Genomic DNA, 23332 nt, shown 5'->3' with positions numbered 1-23332 from the left:
AAAACTTGATTTTTTTAAGAAACTATTACACCTGCCTTTTGAGACATATGTCAGCTACAAATGAGTACTAGTCAAAATAACATAAAGTGGCAAGAGTGTTGTATTCCTTGATGTTACATATACATTTGTAAGTCACAAATCTTAACTGTTGTGCTGTGTCTAAATCGTTACTGTGTTGTACTATGGAATTGCATTGCTCTGTGCCACCTGGGGACAGCTGCTCAGCTAGCAGTACAGCACGCTCGCCAGCACGTGGAGCCTTATGTGCCGGCAGCAGCCGGCTTTGGGAGGTTACATCAGTAGTGAAGAAGTTCCTTCTTTCACCATTTAACAAAATAAGATGTTGACTAAAGTACAGTTGTACTGTTGTGCAGCTGTAGTAATTCTCAAAAAGTTCATCCTTTAAAAAAGCTTTGGGCCAGGGAGATAGCTTGGTGGTCTAAGCACCTCCCTGGCAAGCGCAAGCACCCGGGTTCAATCGCTGGTACCACATGCCATGCTAGCCCCACGCCAAGCTGACCACCAACACTGTATGTGGTGGCACATGCCTGTAATCCCAGCGCTGAGAGGCTGAAAACAGGAGGATCATGAAATACATTTTAAAAAAAAAAAAAATGCAGGGATCCATCTTCAGGTTCTTGGCCTGATTCTAGTAGCATTTTCTTTCCTTATGCCATACAGTACCAAATTATATTCATGTATTTTTAATATACACTTTGGCTGTAAAACTGCCTTTTAATTGAATTATTTTAATAACTTCAATATCCCTTCTTTATACCTTTTCAGAATAGTCCTGTTACATTCTTTCGGGGTTTTTTAATATGTATTTAGTACAGGGTCTACAGGGTCTCACTACATAGATCAGACTTGTAACGATCCTTCTGTTTTTCAGCCTCCCAAACCCAGGGATTATAGGCATGTGCCACCATGTCCGATCTCAGTTGCCATCCCAGCGTCCCCTAGCGGCAGGGCTGGCACAGTACACCTGGGTTAGTCTGCTGAGCTATCTGGCCAGCCCTTCCTGTTACAGTCTTAAATCAGTGGGGCTGGGGAGATGGCTCAGTGGAATAAGTGCTTCCCTGGCAAGCGCAAGGGCCTGAGTTTAATCCCCGGTTCCGCCAAAAAAAAATCAGTATGGTATTAGCCATGGTTTAATATTGTGCCATAGTAATAAATTGAAGCTAAAATATAATAAGGTACGTATTACATCTATTTTGTTCTATAAAAACAGGATGACCAAAAATAACATTTTTTGTTAATTTTATAAGATAATATAACAGGAAATAATAAAAATAAGTTTCATCAAATTTATGCAATAACGAGGATCGACTAGTTGCAAAGGCACCTATCTAAGCGATACCCAGGGTAGTCTGTAGTAAGTAAGCAAGTGTACTGCCAGGTGGCGTGGAGTTCTCTGCTAAGGGGTCAGTAGAGCCCAGTTAGACCGAGGAGTTCCCATCAGGCCTTTGGCATTTCAGCCCCAAGTACCAGAATATGAGGCATGCCTTTTTCCAGACCCATAAAATGGTATCATCGGTTAGTGCCTTGAATGTAGGTGTATGTAACTCACACTGTTACACACACCCTGAACTGACCTCATGTTTTTATTGTACTGTCTCTACCCTTCACTTTGTTTTTCCCTTTACATTGTCCTTGAAATAATACTTGGGAAATTAAATATGAGCTACATTCATTCCTGCTTCTCTTTTCTTTTTTTCTTTCCTCTGAGTCTTATTCCCCTCCCTTTTCTCTTTCCTCCTTCCCTTCCCACAGAGTTTCCTCATGTGGCCTAGTATGGCCTTGAACTTGCAGTGCTCGTGCCTCAGCCTCTTGAGTGCTGGGATGACATGTGAATGACGAGATTAGAGGTGTGTGCCACCATACTGCCCCCTTCCTCACTTTCAGAGCACACTTTAAAATTTTTTGGAGTCTTTCTCTGTAATCTTTAATCTTCAGAATTGAAATTTCTATTAATCTTAATCTGGTATTTTCTTTTTTTTTTTTTTTTTGCGGAACTGAGGATTGAATTTAGGCCCTTGTGCTTGCCAAGGAAGCACTTGTTCTACTGAGCCATCTGCTCTGGTATTTTCTAATAGATGAATAATTTTACTTTGATGTCTAGTAGTCCCTTGTCTCACATTTTCACATATCCCATTATTTTCCATATTTCTTGTAGTCTGCAAATTTTTGGTACAGTCAGGCCATGTTTGCTGTAGCTTTGCTTAGCCACACAATTCCCTAGCAGTGATGGCACATAAAGCACCTTTATCCAGTTACGTATTTTGATTAAAACAATAGCACATACATATTAGTGTTTCATTATATTGTGTAAGTCCATCTCCCATAATATAAACTCCTTTAGGTATTTCTTTGTGTCTCAAATTAGCTTCATAGAAATAGGACTTTTTAAATGTTCTATGAGAGAGATACCAATAATGCAGGGGGCTAGACATATATGTGCACAGTTTTTTTTTTTAAAGCCCCATAGGTACACTATTAAAGGATTATAAATGTTCCTTTAAAATATCCTTCCATGGGGAGATGACTCAGTGGAATAAGTGCTTCCCTGGCAAGCGCAAGGACCTGAGTTCAATCCCTAGTTCTGAAGGAAAAAAAATAAAAATAAAAATAAAAATTTGGGGCCCTGCCCCTTAGCTTAGCTCTTTAAGTGGCTGCTTCAATAAAGCAGTCAGGCTCAGGTTGCTGTGGTTCGATCCCCATAACTCAAGCCAGCCAAACCTGCCCTGAGGTCATTCGGCACCAAAAAAAAAAAAAAAACCTTCTAAAATATCCTTCCAATTAGTATAATCAAAAAGCTATTTATGTATTTATTTTTATCACTCGAGGTTGAATCCAGGGCCTTTACACTGAACTATATCCCTAGGACCTTTTAATTTTATTTTGAGGCAGGGTCTCAGTTGCCTGGCCTAGCTTCAAACTTGAGATCCTCCTACCCCAGCTTTCTCAAGTAATAGAAATTACAGGTTTTAGCCACTGCAACCTGCTTTAAAAGTCTTTTATATGTTTACTTGTTTAGTAATAATTTGGTATATGTAATTTTTAAAAACTTTTATACTCCTCCTTATTCCTGTCTTCCCCCTTCTGGAGCCAGGCATGTTTAGTAATATTCTACCACTGATCTGTATCCTCACCCTGAATGAAGCTCTTATCAATAATTGTCTCAGAGGGGCTGGGGAGATGGCTCAGTGGAATTCACGCTTCCCTGGCAAGTGCAAGGGTCTGAGTTCAATCCCCGGTTCCACAAAAAAAAAAAAAAGTCTCAGAATAGGATTTCCACAGTCAGGTTTGCTTGTGTTTCCCTTGCTTGCAGTTAGCAAGGGCAGTGTCCTCCCTGTGAATAAAATTAATTCACTACTGAAGAGCTAGCCACAAAGTTAGTAACGTGTCTTTGAGTTCTAGTGCTGCATTTTCATGAATATAAACCCTGAATATGTATGGAAATATTGTGCAAGTCAGAAAAGGATCTCAAATTCCAGCCCGGTTTGGGCAGTTTGGCAGGAAATGTAGCTCAGTGCAGAGGTGCTGTGTTCGCTCCCCAGAGAGAGGGAGCTAATAGATTAGACAGTGCAGCCATAGGACATGTGCATTATCACAGAATGTTTTTAACTCCATGTCAGATGCACACCTGTAATCCCAGCACTCAGGAAGCTGAGGTAGGAAGATTGTTGTGAGTTGAAGGCCCCTCTGAATTATATAACAAAACCTTGTTTCAAAAAAACCAAATCCCAAAAAATGTGTATAAGCTTCTTCAGTGAAGTGATAGATTTTCATTATTATAATTTCTATTTTCGGGGCTGGAGAGATGGCTCAGTGGTCTAAAGCACCTACTTAGAACAAGCTTAGCAAAGCATCAGGGACCGCGGTTCAATCCCCCAGCACCACATGCCAGCCAGCCCCGCCCCCTGGTGGGATGAGCTGGCCACACACCACACACACACTCTCTCTCTCTCTCTCTCTCTCTCTCAAATAAATTAATTAATTAATTAAAAAAATTTAAAAAAAATAATAATTTCTATTTTCCTTCATAAATAGACCTTTTCTCTTGTACTTACCAATCTTTATGTCCTGGTCAGCTTTTTAAAAATGTGCTACTGTCATATTACTGGTTATTACTGTCAAATAAAAACAACGTATGGCTTATTTACCGTCATTTTGTTTATGTGTAGCATTTTAAAATACTTAGCACTTTCAACTTTGTCAAGGTTACCTAAGTCTTACAGACTGAGATATTTCTCCATTTTAGGTAAAGAGACCGATCCATACAATTTTTTCAAGATCACATCAGGTTTAGGATTAATTTTCCTATTCTACCTAATTCTGCAAATGGCGATATTTAGTTCCTGAAAACTTTTATGTCCAAGTCTTGATAATTTTATGCTTACAAGGTACCTGAAACAGTGTTACATTTATAGACATATAAGATGCATGTGGGAGGGGTAAATTCTGTTGTATGGATGTGTTTTCTACCTCTTTAATTCAGTATTCAGCCATAGAAAAATATATGGAATGCTACTTTGAATAGATACAGTGGAGTTTGGACACTAACATTACTCTTTCCTCATTATTGTTGCGCTCTGCACTGCGGTTTTAGGATGTCAGCCATGGATTAACTGAGGTGAGTTCGGTGTGGTAAAGTTCCATGTTCAGAATAAGATGCATTGTTTTTTCCTGTGTAATCAGAGTTAAAGATTTCTCTCTTTCTTGAAGAGAGAGTGAGGGAATGCAAGCATGCTGGGGTGTGTGTGTGTGCATGTGTGTTTTGGGTGTGTAAAGATCACCCTGTGTATCATTTCAGAGAAATATTTTGAAGAAAATTAGAACTGTTTTAGTTAACGTATCTATATGATGCTTTTCAAGGTTTACTTTAAAATAGTTTCAGTTCTTGTCTTCCAGTTTAAAATGTAATGTGACCTATAATATCAAAAAGCAGGGCTGGGGAGATAGCTTAGCAGTCTAAGTGCCTGCCTGGCAAGCTCAAGAACCCAAGTTCAGTCCCCAGTACTGCATGCCTAGCTAGGTGTGGTGGTGCACACCTGTAATCCCAGCGCTGCGGAGCCTAAGACAGGAGGATCACTAGGAGTCTGAACTGTGTAGTGAGACCCTATATCCAATAAATAAATTTTTTAAAATAAAAATTTCAAAAAAAAATCAAAAAGCAAACTTTATTTGACAAATACTTAACCAAGAACTATATTAAATAAGCAAAATGGCCTTTATTTTTAAACTAATAATTGATTTCAAAAATAGGAACAAAATTAACTTTCAGTATGATCATCTTTCTTACTGTGCTTCATGCACTGTTGCAGTGCTGTGATGTAAGCAGTAAACCTAAACTGTCCTTGTAATGCTTGATAGTGCTTCATATTTTTTTAATGTTACATTCTTTTATCTGTTACAGACATTAGATTTTGTTTTGCTTTGCTTTGCTTTTTGTCAGTGCTATTTTCTCCCCAGAACTAGAAGCAATGAAACATTTGAGGTAGTTTTTAACTGAAGACATAGGGCTGTCTTATATAGTGCAGTGGTAAAATATTTATCTAATGCACTTGTGACCCTAAGCATCCAGAAGAAAAGATAACATTGATTTGTGAAGCCAATGGGAACTTTAGAAACATGTAAGTCTTTCTGAGATTCAGAGAAATGAAATGACTGTGTATGACCAGTACCTAGGAACACATGAAAAACACTGATTAGTGGCAAAGTACTATAGGGTACTTATAATTAAACATTGTTTTATCTATTGACAACAGAATTGATAGTAGTTTATCATTTTCAGATTGTTTTTGCTGGCTGAAGTTAAAAACCATTTGAAGTAGTTCAAAACAAGGCAGGATGGAAAAGAGCTAAACACTGTATTTTCATAATAGTTTAAAAAAATTGGAAATCTTAGCACAGAAAAAAAAAAGACAGCTTAGAGAAAGCTGGTCAGAACTTAATATTTAAACCACAGATGTTTCAGTGTAGGGCAAAACAGAGGCTAAACGATGCAGTGATGTATAGAAACACAGACATTATAAATGACTGAAAATAAAGTTACTTTTCCCTATAGCAGTTCTAAGTTGGAATAACTGTTGTCCAGAGCTTTGGGATTTTTCATCTTATGTAGGTGGTAGGAATAGTCATTCACTAAGTCCAGGAGTGTGTGACTACCAGTGCTTAAGTCTGTGTTTTACTGCTTATTGTGAATGTTGTTAAATGCAGTAATTCTTAGGCTTCTTATTTTGCCCCTCAGTCACTAGTATAGTAAGGACTGGATACTCTGTTTAACACAGAAACCCAAAGTTATAGGATGAGACTTGGGAGTTAATATGTGCTAAGCAAAAGATACTTGTGGGAGCCAGCGAGATTGCTCAGTAGTCTAAAGCATCTGCTTAGGCAAGTGCTCAGGGACCGCGGTTCAATCCCCGGCACCACATGCCACTCCATCCCCACCCCCAGGGTGGGCTGAGATGGCCACAAAAAAAAAAAAAAAAAAAGATACTTGTGTATAATTTTATAGACTTTCAATTATATGGTTCCCTTATAAAATTAGAAATTAGGTTTATTCCACTACCTCATCTGATTATCAATAAAAATTTTATATTCGTAAATAAGCAACACGTGTTTTGCATATATAATTCCTGAACCATCAAGTGAAGCCAAGAATGTGATCATCTTTACAAGAAATGACAAAACACTCACAATAAATATATTATAAATCAGCTTTTACTAATAATTAATTTTCTATTCCCAGTTGGCAGATATCCCTGTTACAATCTGTACATACCCATTTGTATTTGATGCCCAAGCAAAAACTACTTTGTTACAAACGGATGCAGTTTTACAGATGCAGGTAAAATTTGTATGGTACTAATCTGATTTGAGAGTATTTTTAAAATTGTGAAGTTTTAAAAAGTGTTTAAAAATTGCCTGTAATTTTTAATCTGGGTACATTATGACATTGCAGGCTGTCATTTATAAAGTACTGTGAGGGGCCATGAAGACTGCTGATGTGACATGTATATACTTATGAGGACTGCTTGCAAAAGAGGCTACAAATGAAAAAATTTAACCTTTTAACCATTTTATGTTTTTAAATGATATAAGCTTCTTTGCCTGTATAAATATGTAGTCTTTATCAACAGTTTTACTACTTTAGTTGGTAAAATGTTAGGTTGTTTCACAATCTTGCTTCATTCTATGTCCCCTGTTTACTTGGTAAAAGATGAAAGTTTCTAGAGGTGAGATGATCTTAAACTATGAAGCACTTGATCACTTGTTAAGAAGAGGATGTGAAATTTCCTTAAGGAAAGTTTCAGTAATCAGATATTTTCTCAGGTTGGTCATTCCTCTCATCTGCTGCCTTTCTCCCTACTTTCCTCTTCTTTTAATGTTCAACTTTTTTTTTCATTCATGAGAGTTTAACCTTTTTATTCACATTATGACTTTGAAGGGTTAGAGTAGCTTATCATTTGATTTTGAAAATAGGAAAGACCTTGAGCTGCTTATTTTCAAGTATAGACTATCTGACTGTGTAGGTGATATTCTAAGAAAAAGACAGAAATTTTGAACATTTAGTATCATAAAAATGCTTTGAAAATTTATAACTCCCAGATTTTGATTTACTTTTTTCATCAGTTCAGGTAAATACATCTGGTGCTTGAAATCCTTCCGAATACCTTGTTATGTCTGAGATGGGCCTTGCTGTGCAGTGTAGACTGGTCCTGAACTCAGTCCCATCCTCCTAGCTCCGCCTCCCAAGTGCTGGAGTCACTGCACCACTGCACCTGGCCCCTTCTAAAAATCTTAATAAACACTAGAGAGAATTTCGAGGATGTGTTTGTTTCTGTTTTCATCAGAGGAAATAATAGTTTTGTAAGGTTCTTGTGTACTGACAACTACTAATCCAGTTTTTTAAGTCTTTGTTAAAATGATGTTAGTGATCTGTAGTTTTAATATATTTCCTTTTAAAACAAAACACGGGAAATGCCTTTGGAGGCAAAGCATACTGTAAGTGGTAAAAGTACATACGCTGACCACACAGTTTACTAATGAATTTTTGTAACGTAGTCCTCAGCTGGATGGTTCCTCATTCTTTTTAAAAGTTTCTTTTGTGCTATTTTCTTTCTTGTTCTCCATCACTATCTGTTACTACTTTTTAGGAAAAAGACAGTTCTCAGATTTACCAGTATTACAGTTCTGTGTTTACTTACCTTAATAATGTTAGGAGTTATACAATAATACAAAAAGATTTTAAAGATACTCTTTATGTTCTGTTACTAAGTTCTTAGGCCAAACTAGATAAAATACTGTGTTAAATCAGGTATGGTGGTGCATGCCTGTAATCCTAACACTTCAGAGGCTGCTGCGAGTTTGAAGCTAGCATGGGCTACATAGCAAAACCTTGTCTCACAAGTGTGCATGTGTGCGTGCGTGTGTTACTGTGACATCTAAATTCGGTAGTAAAGAAATGAATTCTAAAATTATACTATCACTGATGGGTCTTTATAACATTACTATTAAAACTTTAATCTCTTATTTTCTAGATGGCTATTGACCAGGCCCACAGACAGAATGTCTCCTCTCTTTTTCTCCCAGTGATTGAATCTGTGAATCCCTGCTTAATTCTAGTGGTGCGTAGAGAAAATATTGTAGGAGATGCAATGGAAGTCCTTAGGAAAACAAAGAACATAGATTACAAAAAACCACTCAAGGTAATTTGTTATTTTCTTGTACGTAATTGGGCCCTTTATTAGAAACTTAAGTTTTCTTATTTGTATCTATTGTATCTTTGATGCTTAAGAAATAAAATTATGTAATTTTAAAACTCCTGAGTTGCTGAGCATTCATTAGGGCCTCTGGAGCTTACTTTATTTTTTACAGTCTACTCAGTATTTGCATTGTGCTATTTTAGGTTATATTTGTTGGAGAAGATGCTGTGGATGCAGGTGGGGTTCGCAAAGAATTTTTCCTGCTCATCATGAGGGAGTTACTGGACCCTAAGTACGGCATGTTTAGATATTATGAAGATTCCAGGCTTATTTGGTTTTCTGATAAGGTAAAACGTCCGTCCTTCAACTTCTTTGTAAACCTTTGCGTAGACCACTTAACTCAGAAAGTTTTTATTAAGAGTTATTACTGGAATTTTAAAGTACAGTTTTTGTTCAAAGATTGTTTAGACTTAGAGTTGTCTAGAACACTGAGGCTTTACCACACATTTCGGAAGAACAAAATACATGAGGGGACAGTTAGCCCAAAATGCTGTTGACTTTTCCTTCTGCTTAATTTATTTTGGGAATTGAATAATTACTAGGTTAGCTTTTCTTCTGTGGAGCATTAGATTATCATTAGAGATCATTGATGACTCATTATAGGTAAGAAGTCAGCAAACTTTAGTCTGTAGGCCAAAATCTCTACATGAACATTGTTTTTGTTATGTGCATGGTGTGTTTACATCAGAAACAAAAAATTTTGGCAAGAAAGACACTGGCTGGACCATAATTGGCAGTATGAACTGAAACAGATATCACTGTGCTTGTCTACCTTTCAACTGAGGAACTCCTCTGTATAAAGCATGTTTTTTCCCTCTATAAAAAGCAGAGTCTGTTTTTTCAGACTCTGAAACAATATCCAGAACATTGCTGTGGTCTGCTTCCTGTGGCCCAGGAGCCGGGAGGCTGGGGTGGAAGCATAAGTTGAACCCTTAGGTCTACACAGTATAGCCAGACCCCTTCTGCACAACTCGCGAGCTTCACACATGCTAAGCGCAAGCTCCAGCCCAGGCTGCCCAGGTTCCTTTGAATAAAACGAATTGGGAAAATATCCAGTGAGCCTTTATTGTGTGCTTCAGAAACAACACTATCAGCATCTTATGTATTTCAGCTCACTTAGTTCTCATAGTAAATGTATGAAACTCAGTAGTGGCTAACTCTAGTTAAAGAATTTATTTTCCAAACCATCATGTTCACAGAATCCTTAAAAATGGATATATGTTATCCTTTAAAAGTGGGGGAGAGGGGCCGGGGGGACGGCTTAGTGGAATAAGCACTTGCCTGGCAAGCGCAAGGGCCTGAGGTCAACCCCCAGTTCCTCAAAAAAAAAAAAAAAAAAAAAAAGTGGGGGAGAATATATTATAATGTTTTTATCTATCCAATTAAAGTGAAATAGCTAACTTAACAAATACACCTTCATATAATGTTCAGCCATTAAAAAACATGTTCTAGAAAGAATATTTAATGACAAGAAAAATGAGATAGTTTAAATAACAGCATTTAATTTTTCTCATCTTAAAATAGAAATACATGAAAAGTTTTCATGTTATTAATATGTATTAAATAATCCTTTACCTTTACTGTTGTTTTGTGTTTTGTAGTGCTGGGATTTGATTCCAAAGTATTACTCATGCTAGGCAAGTGCCTATCACTCGGTGGTGTTCGTCCCCAGCCCTAATTTAATATTTAGTGACATGGAAATGCTTATATTCCTGGTGAAGGCATGTGTCTTTGTGTGTGTGTTTCAGCTAGAAAATATATTGAGTAGAAATGAAAAAAATACAGTGATGTTATATTACAGAGGTAGTATAAGAGTAGGGTTTTTTTTTTCCTGTATTTTCAAATTTTCCTACTGTGAGCATAGGTTTGTTGTTTGCTTTAGCATAGGCTCTGTAATCAGAAAAATATTTGTGTGGACATGGTGGCACGTGCCTGTAATCCCAGCACTCGGGAGGATCATTCTGAGTTCAAGACTAGTCTGGGCTACGTAGTGGGCTGAAGGTCAGCCTGATCTGCATAGTGAGACACTGTCTCAGAAGACAAAAAGAAAAAAAATTCAATGTTTTAACTTGTAAGATGGGTCTAACTTATTTTCTCTTCTGTTTTTCAGACATTTGAAGATAGTGATTTATTCCACTTAATTGGTGTTATCTGTGGATTAGCAATTTATAATTTTACTATTGTGGATCTGCATTTTCCCTTGGCCTTATATAAAAAACTGCTGAAAAAGAAACCATCCCTGGATGATTTAAAAGAATTAATGCCTGATGTTGGGAGGTCAGTTATAAAAAGTATTGAAGATAGAGTTTAAGAGGCAAGAAATAGGCAATGTACAGAATGCTTTCCTTCTAGGAATAATGTTTTGTTACTTCTCATAAATTTCTGAAATAACTAGAAGGCCTTACTGAGATCAGAATTTTCTCTTGAAAGAGTAATGTATTTTAATAGCACTCTGGATTTTTATCTTCAGAGCTCAGCTTTTAGTGGTTTTAGGAGGTAAAGTTTTCTGAGAGTGTTTAAAGGGCATACTTGGACTTCAGATTATATTCATTCCATGTTTGAATATGTAAGAAGATTTTTTTATTATATAAAGTATAATGAAAATTATACATAAGAACAAATGTTAGAAATTAATTAAGAGCCAGGTATGGTGGTATACCCATGTAATACCAGCACTCAGGAGGCTGAGGCAGGAGAATTGTGAGTTTGAGGTCAGCCTGGGCTACAGAGAGCCCAAAGCCACCCTGACCTGCACTATGAGTCCCTGTCTCAGAAAGAGAGGTGGGGAGATGGGGAGGGGAATGATACACAGCCTTTTTATTTAAAAGACAGAAAAATTTCTTCCTTCCGATTTTTTCATATACTTGCCCTTGTGCACCCAGTATTGTGAGGCAAATACTAAGGTAGTAATGGAACAGTTTATCAACAGGGAATGAGCAATGTGTACTTACTTATAAACAAAAAATCAAAATGCTCAACGTTTTACCTTAAAGAAATATTACATTATTTTGCAGAAGCATGCAACAATTACTAGATTATCCAGAAGATGATATAGAGGAAACATTTTGTCTAAATTTTACGGTAAGATTAAAAGACCTATTACTCTGCTTTGCTTTCTTGCTTTTTCATTATTTTGATAGGTGGAATTATTAACCCCTTTAGCTAACATTCATTGAGCATTTACTATGTGGTAGTTCCAGTACGTGCATTATGCACTTTCAACAATCCTATGAGGTTAGTGCTGTTCCTGGTTTATAGGCGAGGAAATTGAAAACTACCTGTCAGTGAGCATTTATGCCCCTGTGGCTTCAGCGCATATATGCTTTATTAATGTGCTAAATGCTATTCACATTTTCGTGTTTGATCTTGCAGTGGTAGGAATGTTTATAGAAATAAAAGCTTATTATAACACAAGTTTTACTAATGAACTAACTAACTTACTGCTTAGAAGTTATTTCTCCCAGTCCTTTTTTACTTCAAACTATTGCTCATCTTGCCTATTTTATCTTACTGTTGTATAACTTAGCATAATACAAATATATTCCAGTTATTATTTAGGAAGGAAATTGTTAATCTTATATTCAGACAGTGAAAGGGATGTTGAATGCCTGATCTAGTCCCATGCAAAGCTGCTTCCAGATGAGGTCTAACAGAAATAGTCCACGTAGCAGTTGAACAAGGGGGTGGTGAAAAGCTGCCATGGGAGCAGACACTTTGAATAGATGAGACTCAGGAAAACAGCAAAGCTTGCAGGTCTTTTTCTTTCTATAAACATTTTTTATTTTCATATTTGTTTGCTTTCCTTCCAAAAATTCTCAATGTTTGTTGTCAGTATTGACAAAAAATAGCATATTCTGTTGTTACACAATTTACTCTCTCCTAGTTGCCCTCTCACAAAAGTGTAATGTTTTTTATTGGCATGTGGTATGTAAGAATATTTAGTAGGTTTCAGGATTATACAAAGTTTCATGACATTTTTTCCAAGAAATATCTCTGTTGGAAGTGTTTCTGTTTGCTGTTAAATTTTGGTTTTTCTTTTCAGCTGATTCACTCGTGTATTTAAAGTGTCTTCAAGTCTTGCCTTGATCCAAGTTGAATTCTAAGCAGTTTTTTAACTTAATAATCACTAATAACCATCTACATTCAAGAATTTCTTTTTTGTGCCATTTCTTTCTCAGAATGAGTTATGCTTTTTGTTGCTTGTGGAATAAAGTGTAGCATGGGCAGCAGAGCTTGTCTGGCTTCACCCACCTTTCCCTGCCTCCCACCACACTGTCCTTCTGCACACTTTAGAGCTGCCACCTTCCATTTTTCAGGACTTGACATTTAAGCTCATATTTTATTCTTTTGGTAAACAGATTTGCTTGGGCTAAAATATTGCTCATCTCCCAGTCTTGAGAATCAGATCTATTTTGGAGGTGCTGTATAAGTGGCACTTACAGTGGTCTCCATAGATGACCCCTTAAGGTTTTCGATACTTTTTCTAATTGAAATTAAGTTTTCTTTCCTGTGCAGTCTTGTGGAATTCTGCTTGAATCCCTGCCATGTACAGTATTATTTAGTGGATAAGTTGCTTACACCTCATGTCTCCTCTTTTACCAGATAATAAACTTCAGAGAAAGTATTCACCTCTTACCTATCTGACATCCACAGTAGTTGCAAAAAGGAATAGCAAAAGGGTGTACTTTTTTTTAGAACTCATAGGAAAAATGTAAATATCAAAATAACTGACCACCTTTATAAACCAGATTAATGCATAATTAAACAGCCTGTGATTAGGCAGGCATGCAAGGCAGATAGGGGAGTATAGGAGAATACTGACAGTTGGCTGTGATCATTCATTAAGGAAAGCATCCTCTAGAAAACCTTAACCTGTTCTCAGGTTTTCTGCACAGAAAGTCATTTTTCCTATGCCTAACTAAACACACATTTGGTAATTTATAGTCTGTCTGGGTAGGATACTAAACTCAGCGGATGACAATTCTTAGTTACAGGAGGATTACTGCAAATCTGATCTATGTACTGAGACCCTGTAGACCCTGTACTAAATACATAAAAAATAAAATAAATAATAAGAGATGGCCAGAAAGCTCAGCAGACTAAAGCTCCTGCTTAGGCAGGCGCAGGGACTGGGGTTTGATCCCCAGTGTGCTGTGCTGGCCCTGCCCCTGGGTGTGCTGAGACTGGGCGTGGTGGTGTTTACCTGTAATCCCAGTGCTTGGGAGGCTGAAAACGGGAGGAACACTATGAGTCCAAGCTGTGTAGTGAGACCCTGTAGGCCTTATACTAAATATATATAAATAAATAATTCTTTGTGACTTTAAGCAGAATTTATAAGGAAGCTTGTAATGGCAGAGTTTTGTCCCAATTTTATTAGTTTTTATCTTTAACAAGAGAAAGGAAAAAGACTGTTAATCTCTTAAATTTGAGTCTGACTTTTTTTAAAATTTAAATTAATAGATCACAGTTGAAAACTTTGGTGCGACAGAAGTGAAGGAGCTGGTTCTGAACGGTGCAGACACAGCTGTGAACAGGCAGAACCGGTGAGTTTGGCAGGCAGTGGGAATGGTGAGACTTAGGCGGTTTTCTCGGTCATAGCCCTGAATTGTCACTCGCGTAAAACTTAGTCTTCAAATTTTTAGTGAGGAAATAAATTGCCTTTGCTCTTTTCTTTTGTGGAACCGGGGATTGAACTCAGACCCTTGTGCTTGCCAGGGAAGTGTTTATCCTACTGAGCCATTTCCCCCGCCCTGCCTTTGCTCTTGAAGTCCTTTTAAATCATCAAAAAGGATGAAAAGTTCGTAAAACAACAAAGTGACAGCAAACACATTTTTGAGAACTAGAAAATTGTGCTAACTTACAAAACAGAAAAGCATTATAAAATGGACTGAAGAACAAACAAAGGATTAGGAATCAGGGTAACATCAGATTTGTAAAGAACAACATTAGAAGAAATGTGGAAAAAAACCATTTTAACTTAGACTCCTGTACCTGCACCATCAATCTGAGGTTGTACATAGCTTAATATCTGAGAATTTACTTCTGAAGTCTCTTCTTAAGGGGCCTGTGTTCTGCCAAAAGCAAAGAATTAAGTCAAAAATGAGGAAGGTACAGGATTCTGTGTAGGAGAGAGGCCAAGAGGATTCCTCCTAAAGATGCAATAGCAGGACCAGCCAGCGGACTAAAGTGCCTGCTTTGGCAGAGCTCAGGGGCAAGGGTTCGATCACAGGTGTGCCGTGCAAGCCCCGCCCTTGGGGCATGCTGAGGTGGTGACTGAGACTGGGGTGGTACGTGCCTGTAATCCCAGCATTTGGGAGGCTGAAAACAGGATCACTGAGTCCAATCTATGTAGTGAGACCATGTGCACCCTGCGGACCCTGTCCTAAATTCATTAAAAAAAAACAGCTGTGTAGTAGAAAGAGCTGGCAAGCTAGGATAGACAAGGACATGGAAGGGTCTGCGAGGAAAAGCAACCAGTGCTGTGCTCATCCATTGAGTGAAAGAGAAATAAATGTATCTGTTAGAGTGGTAGAGGAACTGCAGGAGAAAATTCATTTTAAGAAAAAGATAATCAGAATACAACTTAAGAATGGTATCTATAAGCATGAAAAGGTTAACTGAATATTGAACCAAAAATAGTTATATATTAATATAATGAGTGTATAGGGGAAAGTGAGTGTGGAGTAATTAAACAAAGGTAAAAATCCTCACCTTTCCCAGTGAGTTTTCAGATCTTTAGCCATTAAAAACCAGAAATCAAGGAATAAATAAAGAGTTATGTTAGTCAAAGCTTGAAGGTTAACTAAGTGCTGGCTTTAAGGGGCAGGAATGTCTGGCAGAGGAACAGAGGACAGAGCTGGCCTGTTCTTCCTATTTTGTTCTAATTCTGCAGACAGAGCTGATTTAGTGAGTGTCACCAGGGACCCAACAAAAATGACTATAATCCTGATTCTGCTGTATAGAAGCTTTAGGTAAATTAGTTGGTGTCCCATTGCTTCAGCTTCCTTTTCGCAGAACAGAATGGTAAAGTGTGCCAAGACCTAGCACATGGACATGTCCAGTAAATGTTGGCTCTTAGAATTATTACTCTTGTAACAGTTGATGTTTTAAACTAGTGTGTTACTTTGATCAAAGTAAAGCTATTGTTAAAATAGTGATTTAAAAAAAAAGGGGGGGGCTGGAGAGATGGCTCAGTGGTCTAAAGCACCTACTTAGAACAAGTTCAGCGAAGCACAGGGACCACGGTTCAATCCCCCAGCACCACATGCCAGCCAGCCCGCCCCCTGGTGGGCTGAGCTGGCCACACACACACACACACCACTCTCTCTGTCTCTGTCTCTCTGTCTCTCTGTCTCTCTGTCTCTCTCTCTCTCTCTAATAAAAAAAAAAATAAAAATAAAAAAAAAAAAGGTCCTCCTTGCTGTCCTTTAAAAAAAATTTTGTGAAAGCTGAGCAGGGCAGCACATGCCTATAATCCCAGCACTCTGGAGATGTGACAGGAGGGTCACCACAAGTTGGAGGCCAGCCTGGGTTGCATAGTGAGTTTAGCACCAGCCTGAACTGCATAAAAAGACTCTGTCTCAAAAAAACAAAAGTACAAAATGTATTGGTGGGAAAGACCAGGTGATGTGGCACATACCTGTAATTCTAGTACACAGGAGACTGAGACGGGAGGATCACTGTGAGTTAAGAGAGCAAGAGAGGCTATGTAGTGGGTCAGAGCCAGCCAGAACTGCAATGGTCAGACTCTGTCTGAAAAAAAGTGGTTTTTGAATAGCTAACTATGATTTTTTTTAATTTTTTTTTTCAAAATTTTATTGATAAACAGCAATGAGACAGTTTCAAATCAAATCGGAAGTACAGTTTCAACAAATAATACACTGCATATATTCTTCTTAGTGGTTAATTGCTGTACAAGATGCGGACTTGAGATCCTATTTACAAACATCATTAGAACAAATCATTTTGTTCATTAAGAGAATGCAACTATATATCTATCCTAACCACTTTGAATACACAGATACAAAATGGACATTCATCGGTATACCCCATTTTTTCTAAGTTCCGTTATTGAATATTATAGGTGTGTAAACTCAGCAAAATATTCTAAAAGAGTCCAATAGCCCATAATAGCATTGGGTCTTCTGTTTAACTGGCAATGTCAGAAATTATTGACCTGAGTCCGCCACAGTTCAACATAACAACATGGTTTTACTTCCTATATTTCGTCTTCATACTTTTCTACTGGATGGTTAAGACCAAGGTAAAGCAGGACCTATGCAACAAGAGTTGTAGCTTTTTGGTCTGAGAAGGTCAGTGAAATGCCCTCAGGATTTATCCTGAGATCCTGTACCTCAGATTGTAGAACCTTTGTCAGTGCAGCCATGTGGATGAGTCACGGCCATTGCTTGGCCAATGTGCTCTCTGTGAAAGCCTGAGAGAGTGTCTTCTCCCCATGTGACTCTCCTTAGGCCCACTCTATGTCATCGATCACTTTCCTCTTTGGCCCCATAATCTTCTTGATCAGAAAATTTGGGACACTACCAAGGTACATGACGTTACAGTACAAGTTCTCATATGTCCTGAGTCTTAACTGACCTTAGAAGTTTAGGGCCACAATGTTGGCTTTCCTTGTAGCCCTCCTTTTTCTCTAATTTTGGTCTGCAACTTAGGTTGTTAACCATCCAGAAGACAAGCTTATTGTTATTATCAAATGATTTAGGCTATCAAGCTTAACCTCACTATCTCACTGCATTTCAAACATCTTAGGCATAATAAGGAACAGGTATTTTTCATCAAGTATTGATATGTTGAACTTTAAGTCCCTACATAATATGATAAAAAAACATTTAAAAATTAGATTATATTTCAAAAACAGGACAAAGAATTCTACACTTCTCATGTTTGCACAAAAGTCCAAAAATCCCACCGCATACAACCCCGAAGCAGGACAGTCCCACAACATTCCCCCTCCTGTCTCGCTTTCACCCACAACCCCCCTCCTGCTGAACATCCAAGCACCCGAGAGACATCCCAGCAGCAACTGGCATGTCATGACAAGCCGCCCACACTCAGAACACCACAATGACAGGCACTCCAAACATGAAACCACTATTACAAATTACCATCTGCAGTGCAGTAGCTCAGTTCACAGGCATGAGTACATATAGCTAGTCAGGGTGAGAATCCACCACCAGATTAAAGAATCCTCTGAACATTCTCAGGATCATTGCCTTGCTCATCTTCCACACACAACTGTATGGCTTGACATTGTCATGTTTCCTAGCTTATCTCCTTTCCCTCTCTTGATTAGTCCTTGAGATCCTGCTTTCCTTTTACTTGTATTATATCTTTCTATTTGTATTTCTTCTTTGGAGTTCTTATACTAGGGAGATTATATGATATTTACACATGTGTGTCTGGTTTATTTCACTTATGAGTATATGTTCAAGTGGCATCCACTTCAATATAAAGGCTTGCAGTTTAAAAGGCTGTTTTTGTTTTTGTTTTTTTTCAGAACCAGGGGTTGAACTCATACCCTTGCGCTTGCCAGGGAAGCACTTATTCCACTGAGCCATCTCCCCAGCCCTTACGATTTTAGATTTTATGTTATTTTATGTATTCTGTGGACTGAACTGAGGGTTTCCTGTGCAATGGGCACATGTCCCAGCCCTTTCTACTTTTGAGACAGGATCTTGCTAAGTTGTCTAGGCTGCTCATGAGCTTTCCATCCTCCTGCCTCAACCTCCTGAGTATCTGAGATTGCTTACAAGTGTGTGCCACTGTGCTTGATTTATGATTTGACTTATTTCTGCTTTTTAAAATATTCTGTTGTTCTAATTCTTAATTCCTAGAAATATATTTCATGCAGACTGTCTAGCTGGGAAGTGTTTTTAAAATTTTTGACAAAATGTAAGTTGTCACATAAAAGATTTCTTGTGTTTGAGGATCTTAACTAGTATAGAGTAATTTAACTTTCTAATTGAATGACTTTATAATTATGTATTTTAAAATTGGTCTTTCCTCATCTGAACTTCATAGCAAATGCTATTACTTTTTTCATAAGCTCACCTATTTTTTATATTTTACAGCAGCTCCTTTGACCATGTATGTGCCTCTATGTAAATTCAATTTGGAAAGGGTCAGGGGGATGGCTCAATAGACTAAACGCTTCCCTGGCAAACACAAGGGCCTGAGTTCAATCCCTGGTTCCGCCAAAAAAGGAAAAAAAAAAAATTGAATTGGGAACTTTTGTGTAACTTGATAGAAGGTTGTCTGTAGGTGATTAAACATACCTGATTTCCATTTATACAGTCATTTTTTAAAAGACAAGGGTAAAAAATTCTGAAATCTTTTAGTAGCTGTTTCTCTTTTTTATTGAACCAAATTGTTTCATAAAAGTATTCCTGACCAGTAAACCAAAACAAATTGAACAAAATTGTTCTAATTACTAGGTAATTAACTTTTCTTTTGTAAATATGAGGCAGAAGAGAGTCAGAAGTGTCTGTGTACATCTGTGTATGCACATTTGAAGAGAAGCTACACATGTAATTTTTAGTGATCATCTTTGAAATTATGCTCCATGTATCCATTTGTAGGGTTTTTGTTTTCAGATAAATTTTGTTCAGGTTTCTTGGAATCTAATGCAGAAGAGCTGCTCTGTGTTGCTGCTCCTTGGCAAGTGCCTGGGAAAGGGAAGCTTTTGGTAACTTGTGGGTATTTGAAGTGTTAGTAGCTGGGCGTGTCATTCTCACTGACATTTCTCTGTTAGGAACAGCCTGGGAAGAACTGTGAGTGCCTCAGAGATTCACCTGACTTTAAGTGTAGCAAGAATAGTACATTTCCCCATAATGCCTCAGGATAAGTGGCAGGAGGCAAAGCTGCACAGTTTTAGGGTTTGTTATATGTTCTCCACAAGTGGTTTGTAAATATTGTGCATGTGCTCTTTCTCATTTCTAGGCAGGAGTTTGTTGATGCATATGTGGATTATATATTCAATAAATCAGTGGCTTCATTATTTGACGCTTTCCATGCGGGTTTTCACAAAGTCTGTGGAGGAAAAGTTCTTCTGCTTTTCCAGCCTAATGAACTACAAGCCATGGTTATTGGAAACACAAATTATGATTGGAAGGAACTGGAAAAGGTAGGGAAAAACAAATCTATGATATTGTTCCAGTGGAAAGGACAAAGAACATGTCTTAAGTGGAGATCTTCTCATTTTTTAATGTGTTTTCCATTTTTACATAATTTATTGCCCTTCTGACTCCACCCTGACTAGATTTGTGGACTGTGGGATTCCAGTGGTTTGCTCACATCTGCAGGGCTGGTGTTGATGGAGAAAACACTGTCCACTGCAGTGCGGCCCAGGTGCAGGCTTTCCCACCTCAGCCCTGGGAGAACCGTCCCAAAAAGCATTGTAGAGCTCCAGATCTTTATTCCCTCTTGCTATAATTAGTTTCTAGCAGGAAAATAATGCTCATGGTCTTCATTACTAATGCCACAGCCAGTCTTCAGGGGGGAAATGAAGAATTTTTTAAACTTTGCTTTTCTATCCAAGTAATTTGTAATTATTTCTTCAAATAAACATAGATAGACCAAGATCGGGCCAAGCTATCCATTTTCCTATGCTGGCCTCTTGCGTTTGATGTCTGACAGTTTCTTACCATGTGCTTGGTACTGTCCCCAGGAGTTACCTTCACACAAGAACACATGAATGAGGGCATTTGCATAGCCACGGTCTTCCAGACAATAGGGGCCGGGGAGATGGCTCAGTGGAATAAGCACTTCTCTGGCAAGTGCAACAGCCTGAATTCAATCCCTGGTTTCCCCCCCCCCCCCTCCCCCCAAAAAAAGATTGAGCAGACATGGTCACACACTAGCTGAGTTCCTACAGATGGTGGAGACATAAGGCCGGCATGGCCTGTGCCTGTGTTCCTTATATATGGGAGGTGGTACAGGGGCTGCAGAGCGAAGCCAGCTGGACCACTGCACACAGCCCATTGGCAAAGAAAAGGAGCAGCGCTCCCTAGGTTTGGCCTCCAGTTAGCATGAAGCCAGACCTGAGAAGTGGGTCAGCAGCCCAGACTGCCTTTCCATGGTAGCCGATGCACATGTTTGGTATTGGGACAAGCACTGTGGCAGGGTTAGGATGAGAGGCTATTGTTAGAGGCTGAACTCGGGGCCTGAGTGGTGCTGGTGGTTGCATGGTTCTGTAGATAGGCCTCAAGCTCAGAGAACCATACACCTTCCATAAAAAGTCAGTTTTATTTCTCATACATTTAAGAAGTAAAACCTAAATTTTAAACAATAATTAGGTGCTGGGGATATAGGTCAGCAGCATAAGCACCTGCCTGGCAAGCATAGTCCTGAGTTCAATCCCCAGGACCAAAAAATAAATTAAAAATTAACAATAACTAGCCAGGCCTGTTAAATGTGGTAACACACACCTGTAGCCTGAGCACATGGGAGGCTGGAGCAAAAAGATAGCTTAGCTGTGAGTTTGAGCTCTGAGTACAAAGTGAATCCCAGGCTAGTCTGAACTACCCAGCAACACTGTCTCAAAAAAATTAAGATTTATAATTCAACACACATTTATCTCTGGTTCTGTCTCCAAATTTCACTAAAATAACAGTAAAAAAAAGAATTCAAAAGAGATTGGGCAAGGTAGTGCACACCTGTAATCCATAATCTATACACTTAGAAGGCTGAAGCAGGAAGATTGTTACAAATTTGAGGTCACTCTGGGGTACAAAGTGAGCTCTCAAGGCCAGTCTGAACTCCATAGCCAGACCCTGTCTCAAAAAAAGAAAAATCAAAATTGAAATATAGATATCAAAGCATATAGAGGGCTGGCCAAATAACTCAGCAGATTAAAGCGTGTGCTTAGGCACATGCAGCAACAGGGGTTTGATTCCCAGTGTTCTGTGCCAGCCCCGTCCCCAGGGTGAGATGTGATTGAGACTGGGCATGGTGGCGTGAGCCTGTAAACAGGATCACTACAAGTCCGATCTATGTAGTGAGACCCTGTAGGTCCTGTACTAAAATACACACATACTTTTTTTTTTTTTTTTTTTTTTTGCGGAACCAGGGATTGAACTCAGATCCTTGAGCTTGCCAGGGAAGCGCTTATTCCACTGAGCCATCTCCCTGGCCCCTGTACTAAAACACAAAAGAAAAAAAAAAGCATATACATAGTAAACTAGAAAAAATCAATTTGACAGAAAAGAGGTAAGTCAATGAATAAAATTTAGGTCAGAGAAAATAATTCTGGGCCTCAATGGTCATGGCAAACATTTCAGAGTTTTCAGTGATACAAACAGCCCACTGTGGCACGTGTACCACAGGCTGGCTATGACTGGCCCTGAGCTTAAGATTTCTTCTGCACCCGAGAGTCTCTGAAAGACAGAGGAATGTTGTACTGTGTGACTTTTAAAAAATTTTTTTTAAAAAATCATTTATTTATTTATTTATTTGGTATGGGGTCTTGCTATGCAGCTCAGACTTGTAGTGATCCTCCAGGCTCGGCCTCCCTGTTGCTGGGATTATAGGGATGTGCCACCAAGCCTGGTTTTAGTGCCTGGCAGGGCGCAACTGAGGTTTCAGGGCCAGTATGGCCTATGTACCAGGGATCAAACCTGGGTCCCCGCTCTTGCCAGGCTGGCGCTTAGACCGCTGAGCTATCTCCCAAGCTCTGTGTAACTTTTTTTTAAAGGCAAGGGTCTATGCATTGACTAAAAGCTGTAGAAATACTCGAGTCTTAAGGAGTAGTTGGTATTATCCCAGGGCCCTGGGATGCTGAGAGTGGAGGAGCCAGGATTCAAGGCCAGCCTGAAAGTTGTAACTTTGCAAGACCTGTGACAAAATAAAAGATAAACAGGGGACCTAAGGAGGAGTAGCTTGATGTGAAGCCCCTGCTTTCTTTCAATCCTTTGTCTAGGGGGAAAAAAGGGGTGGGATCTGTACTCTATGTCTCAGAACTGGGCAGGGCTAGACAGGAGGAATGCAAATGCAAGCCCAGCGTGGGAACTTGGTGAAACCCTATCTAAAAATATAAAAAATGTTAACTTGGCTGGGAATGTAGCTCATTGTGAAGGCCTTGGGTTAATTCTCAGCATTGCCAGAAAAAAAAAGATTAAGCCTCCCATATACCTTCTCTTACCAACAAAAAACAATACAATGCCTTCTCAGCACACCCCGGGGGCGGGGCTGCCACAGCAGGCCTGGGGATCAACCCCCTCCTGCCCCGCCCCGTGCCTCCTTGCAGGCGCTTAATCCACTGAGCTATTTGGCTGGCCCAATATCTCTTAATACTAATAAAAGGTTATGTTGTTCTTAGAATACAGAATACAAAGGGGAATACTGGGCAGAACATCCTACGATAAAAATTTTTTGGGAAGTATTTCATGAACTACCACTGGAGAAGAAAAAACAGTTTCTGTGTAAGTATTTCTAATGTAAGTATGATAGTCCCCATTTTATGAGGTAAGAGTCTAATTATTTAAATTTATTCTCATAGAATATTGATTTTTAATGGATTAGATTTTGTTGTTGTTCTTTTGAGT

The 23332-nt window shown here is 38.7% G+C and overlaps 1 protein-coding gene across 4 annotated transcripts in view; it reads left to right on the top strand.

Moving 5' to 3' along the window:
• Herc4 (HECT and RLD domain containing E3 ubiquitin protein ligase 4) overlaps window positions 1-23332 on the top strand; it is a 119936-nt gene that overhangs the window by 94133 nt on the left and 2471 nt on the right. For 2 of the 4 annotated variants that reach the window (XM_004632038.3, XM_023716149.1), the window contains 9 exons: window positions 4613-4636; window positions 6755-6853; window positions 8547-8714; window positions 8915-9058; window positions 10882-11048; window positions 11786-11852; window positions 14232-14314; window positions 19731-19914; window positions 23107-23209. In XM_004632038.3, coding sequence (XP_004632095.1) covers window positions 4613-4636; window positions 6755-6853; window positions 8547-8714; window positions 8915-9058; window positions 10882-11048; window positions 11786-11852; window positions 14232-14314; window positions 19731-19914; window positions 23107-23209 — 1039 coding nt within the window. The remainder of the gene's footprint in view (window positions 1-4612; window positions 4637-6754; window positions 6854-8546; window positions 8715-8914; window positions 9059-10881; window positions 11049-11785; window positions 11853-14231; window positions 14315-19730; window positions 19915-23106; window positions 23210-23332) is intronic. The other 2 variants (XM_023716151.1, XM_023716150.1) reach the window with 1 other exon arrangement.

Source organism: Octodon degus, unplaced genomic scaffold, assembly GCF_000260255.1.
Source record: "Octodon degus isolate 3935 unplaced genomic scaffold, OctDeg1.0 scaffold00046, whole genome shotgun sequence".
Classification (NCBI taxonomy): Eukaryota; Metazoa; Chordata; class Mammalia; order Rodentia; family Octodontidae; genus Octodon; species Octodon degus.
This window is presented reverse-complemented; position numbering and strand designations above follow the sequence as displayed.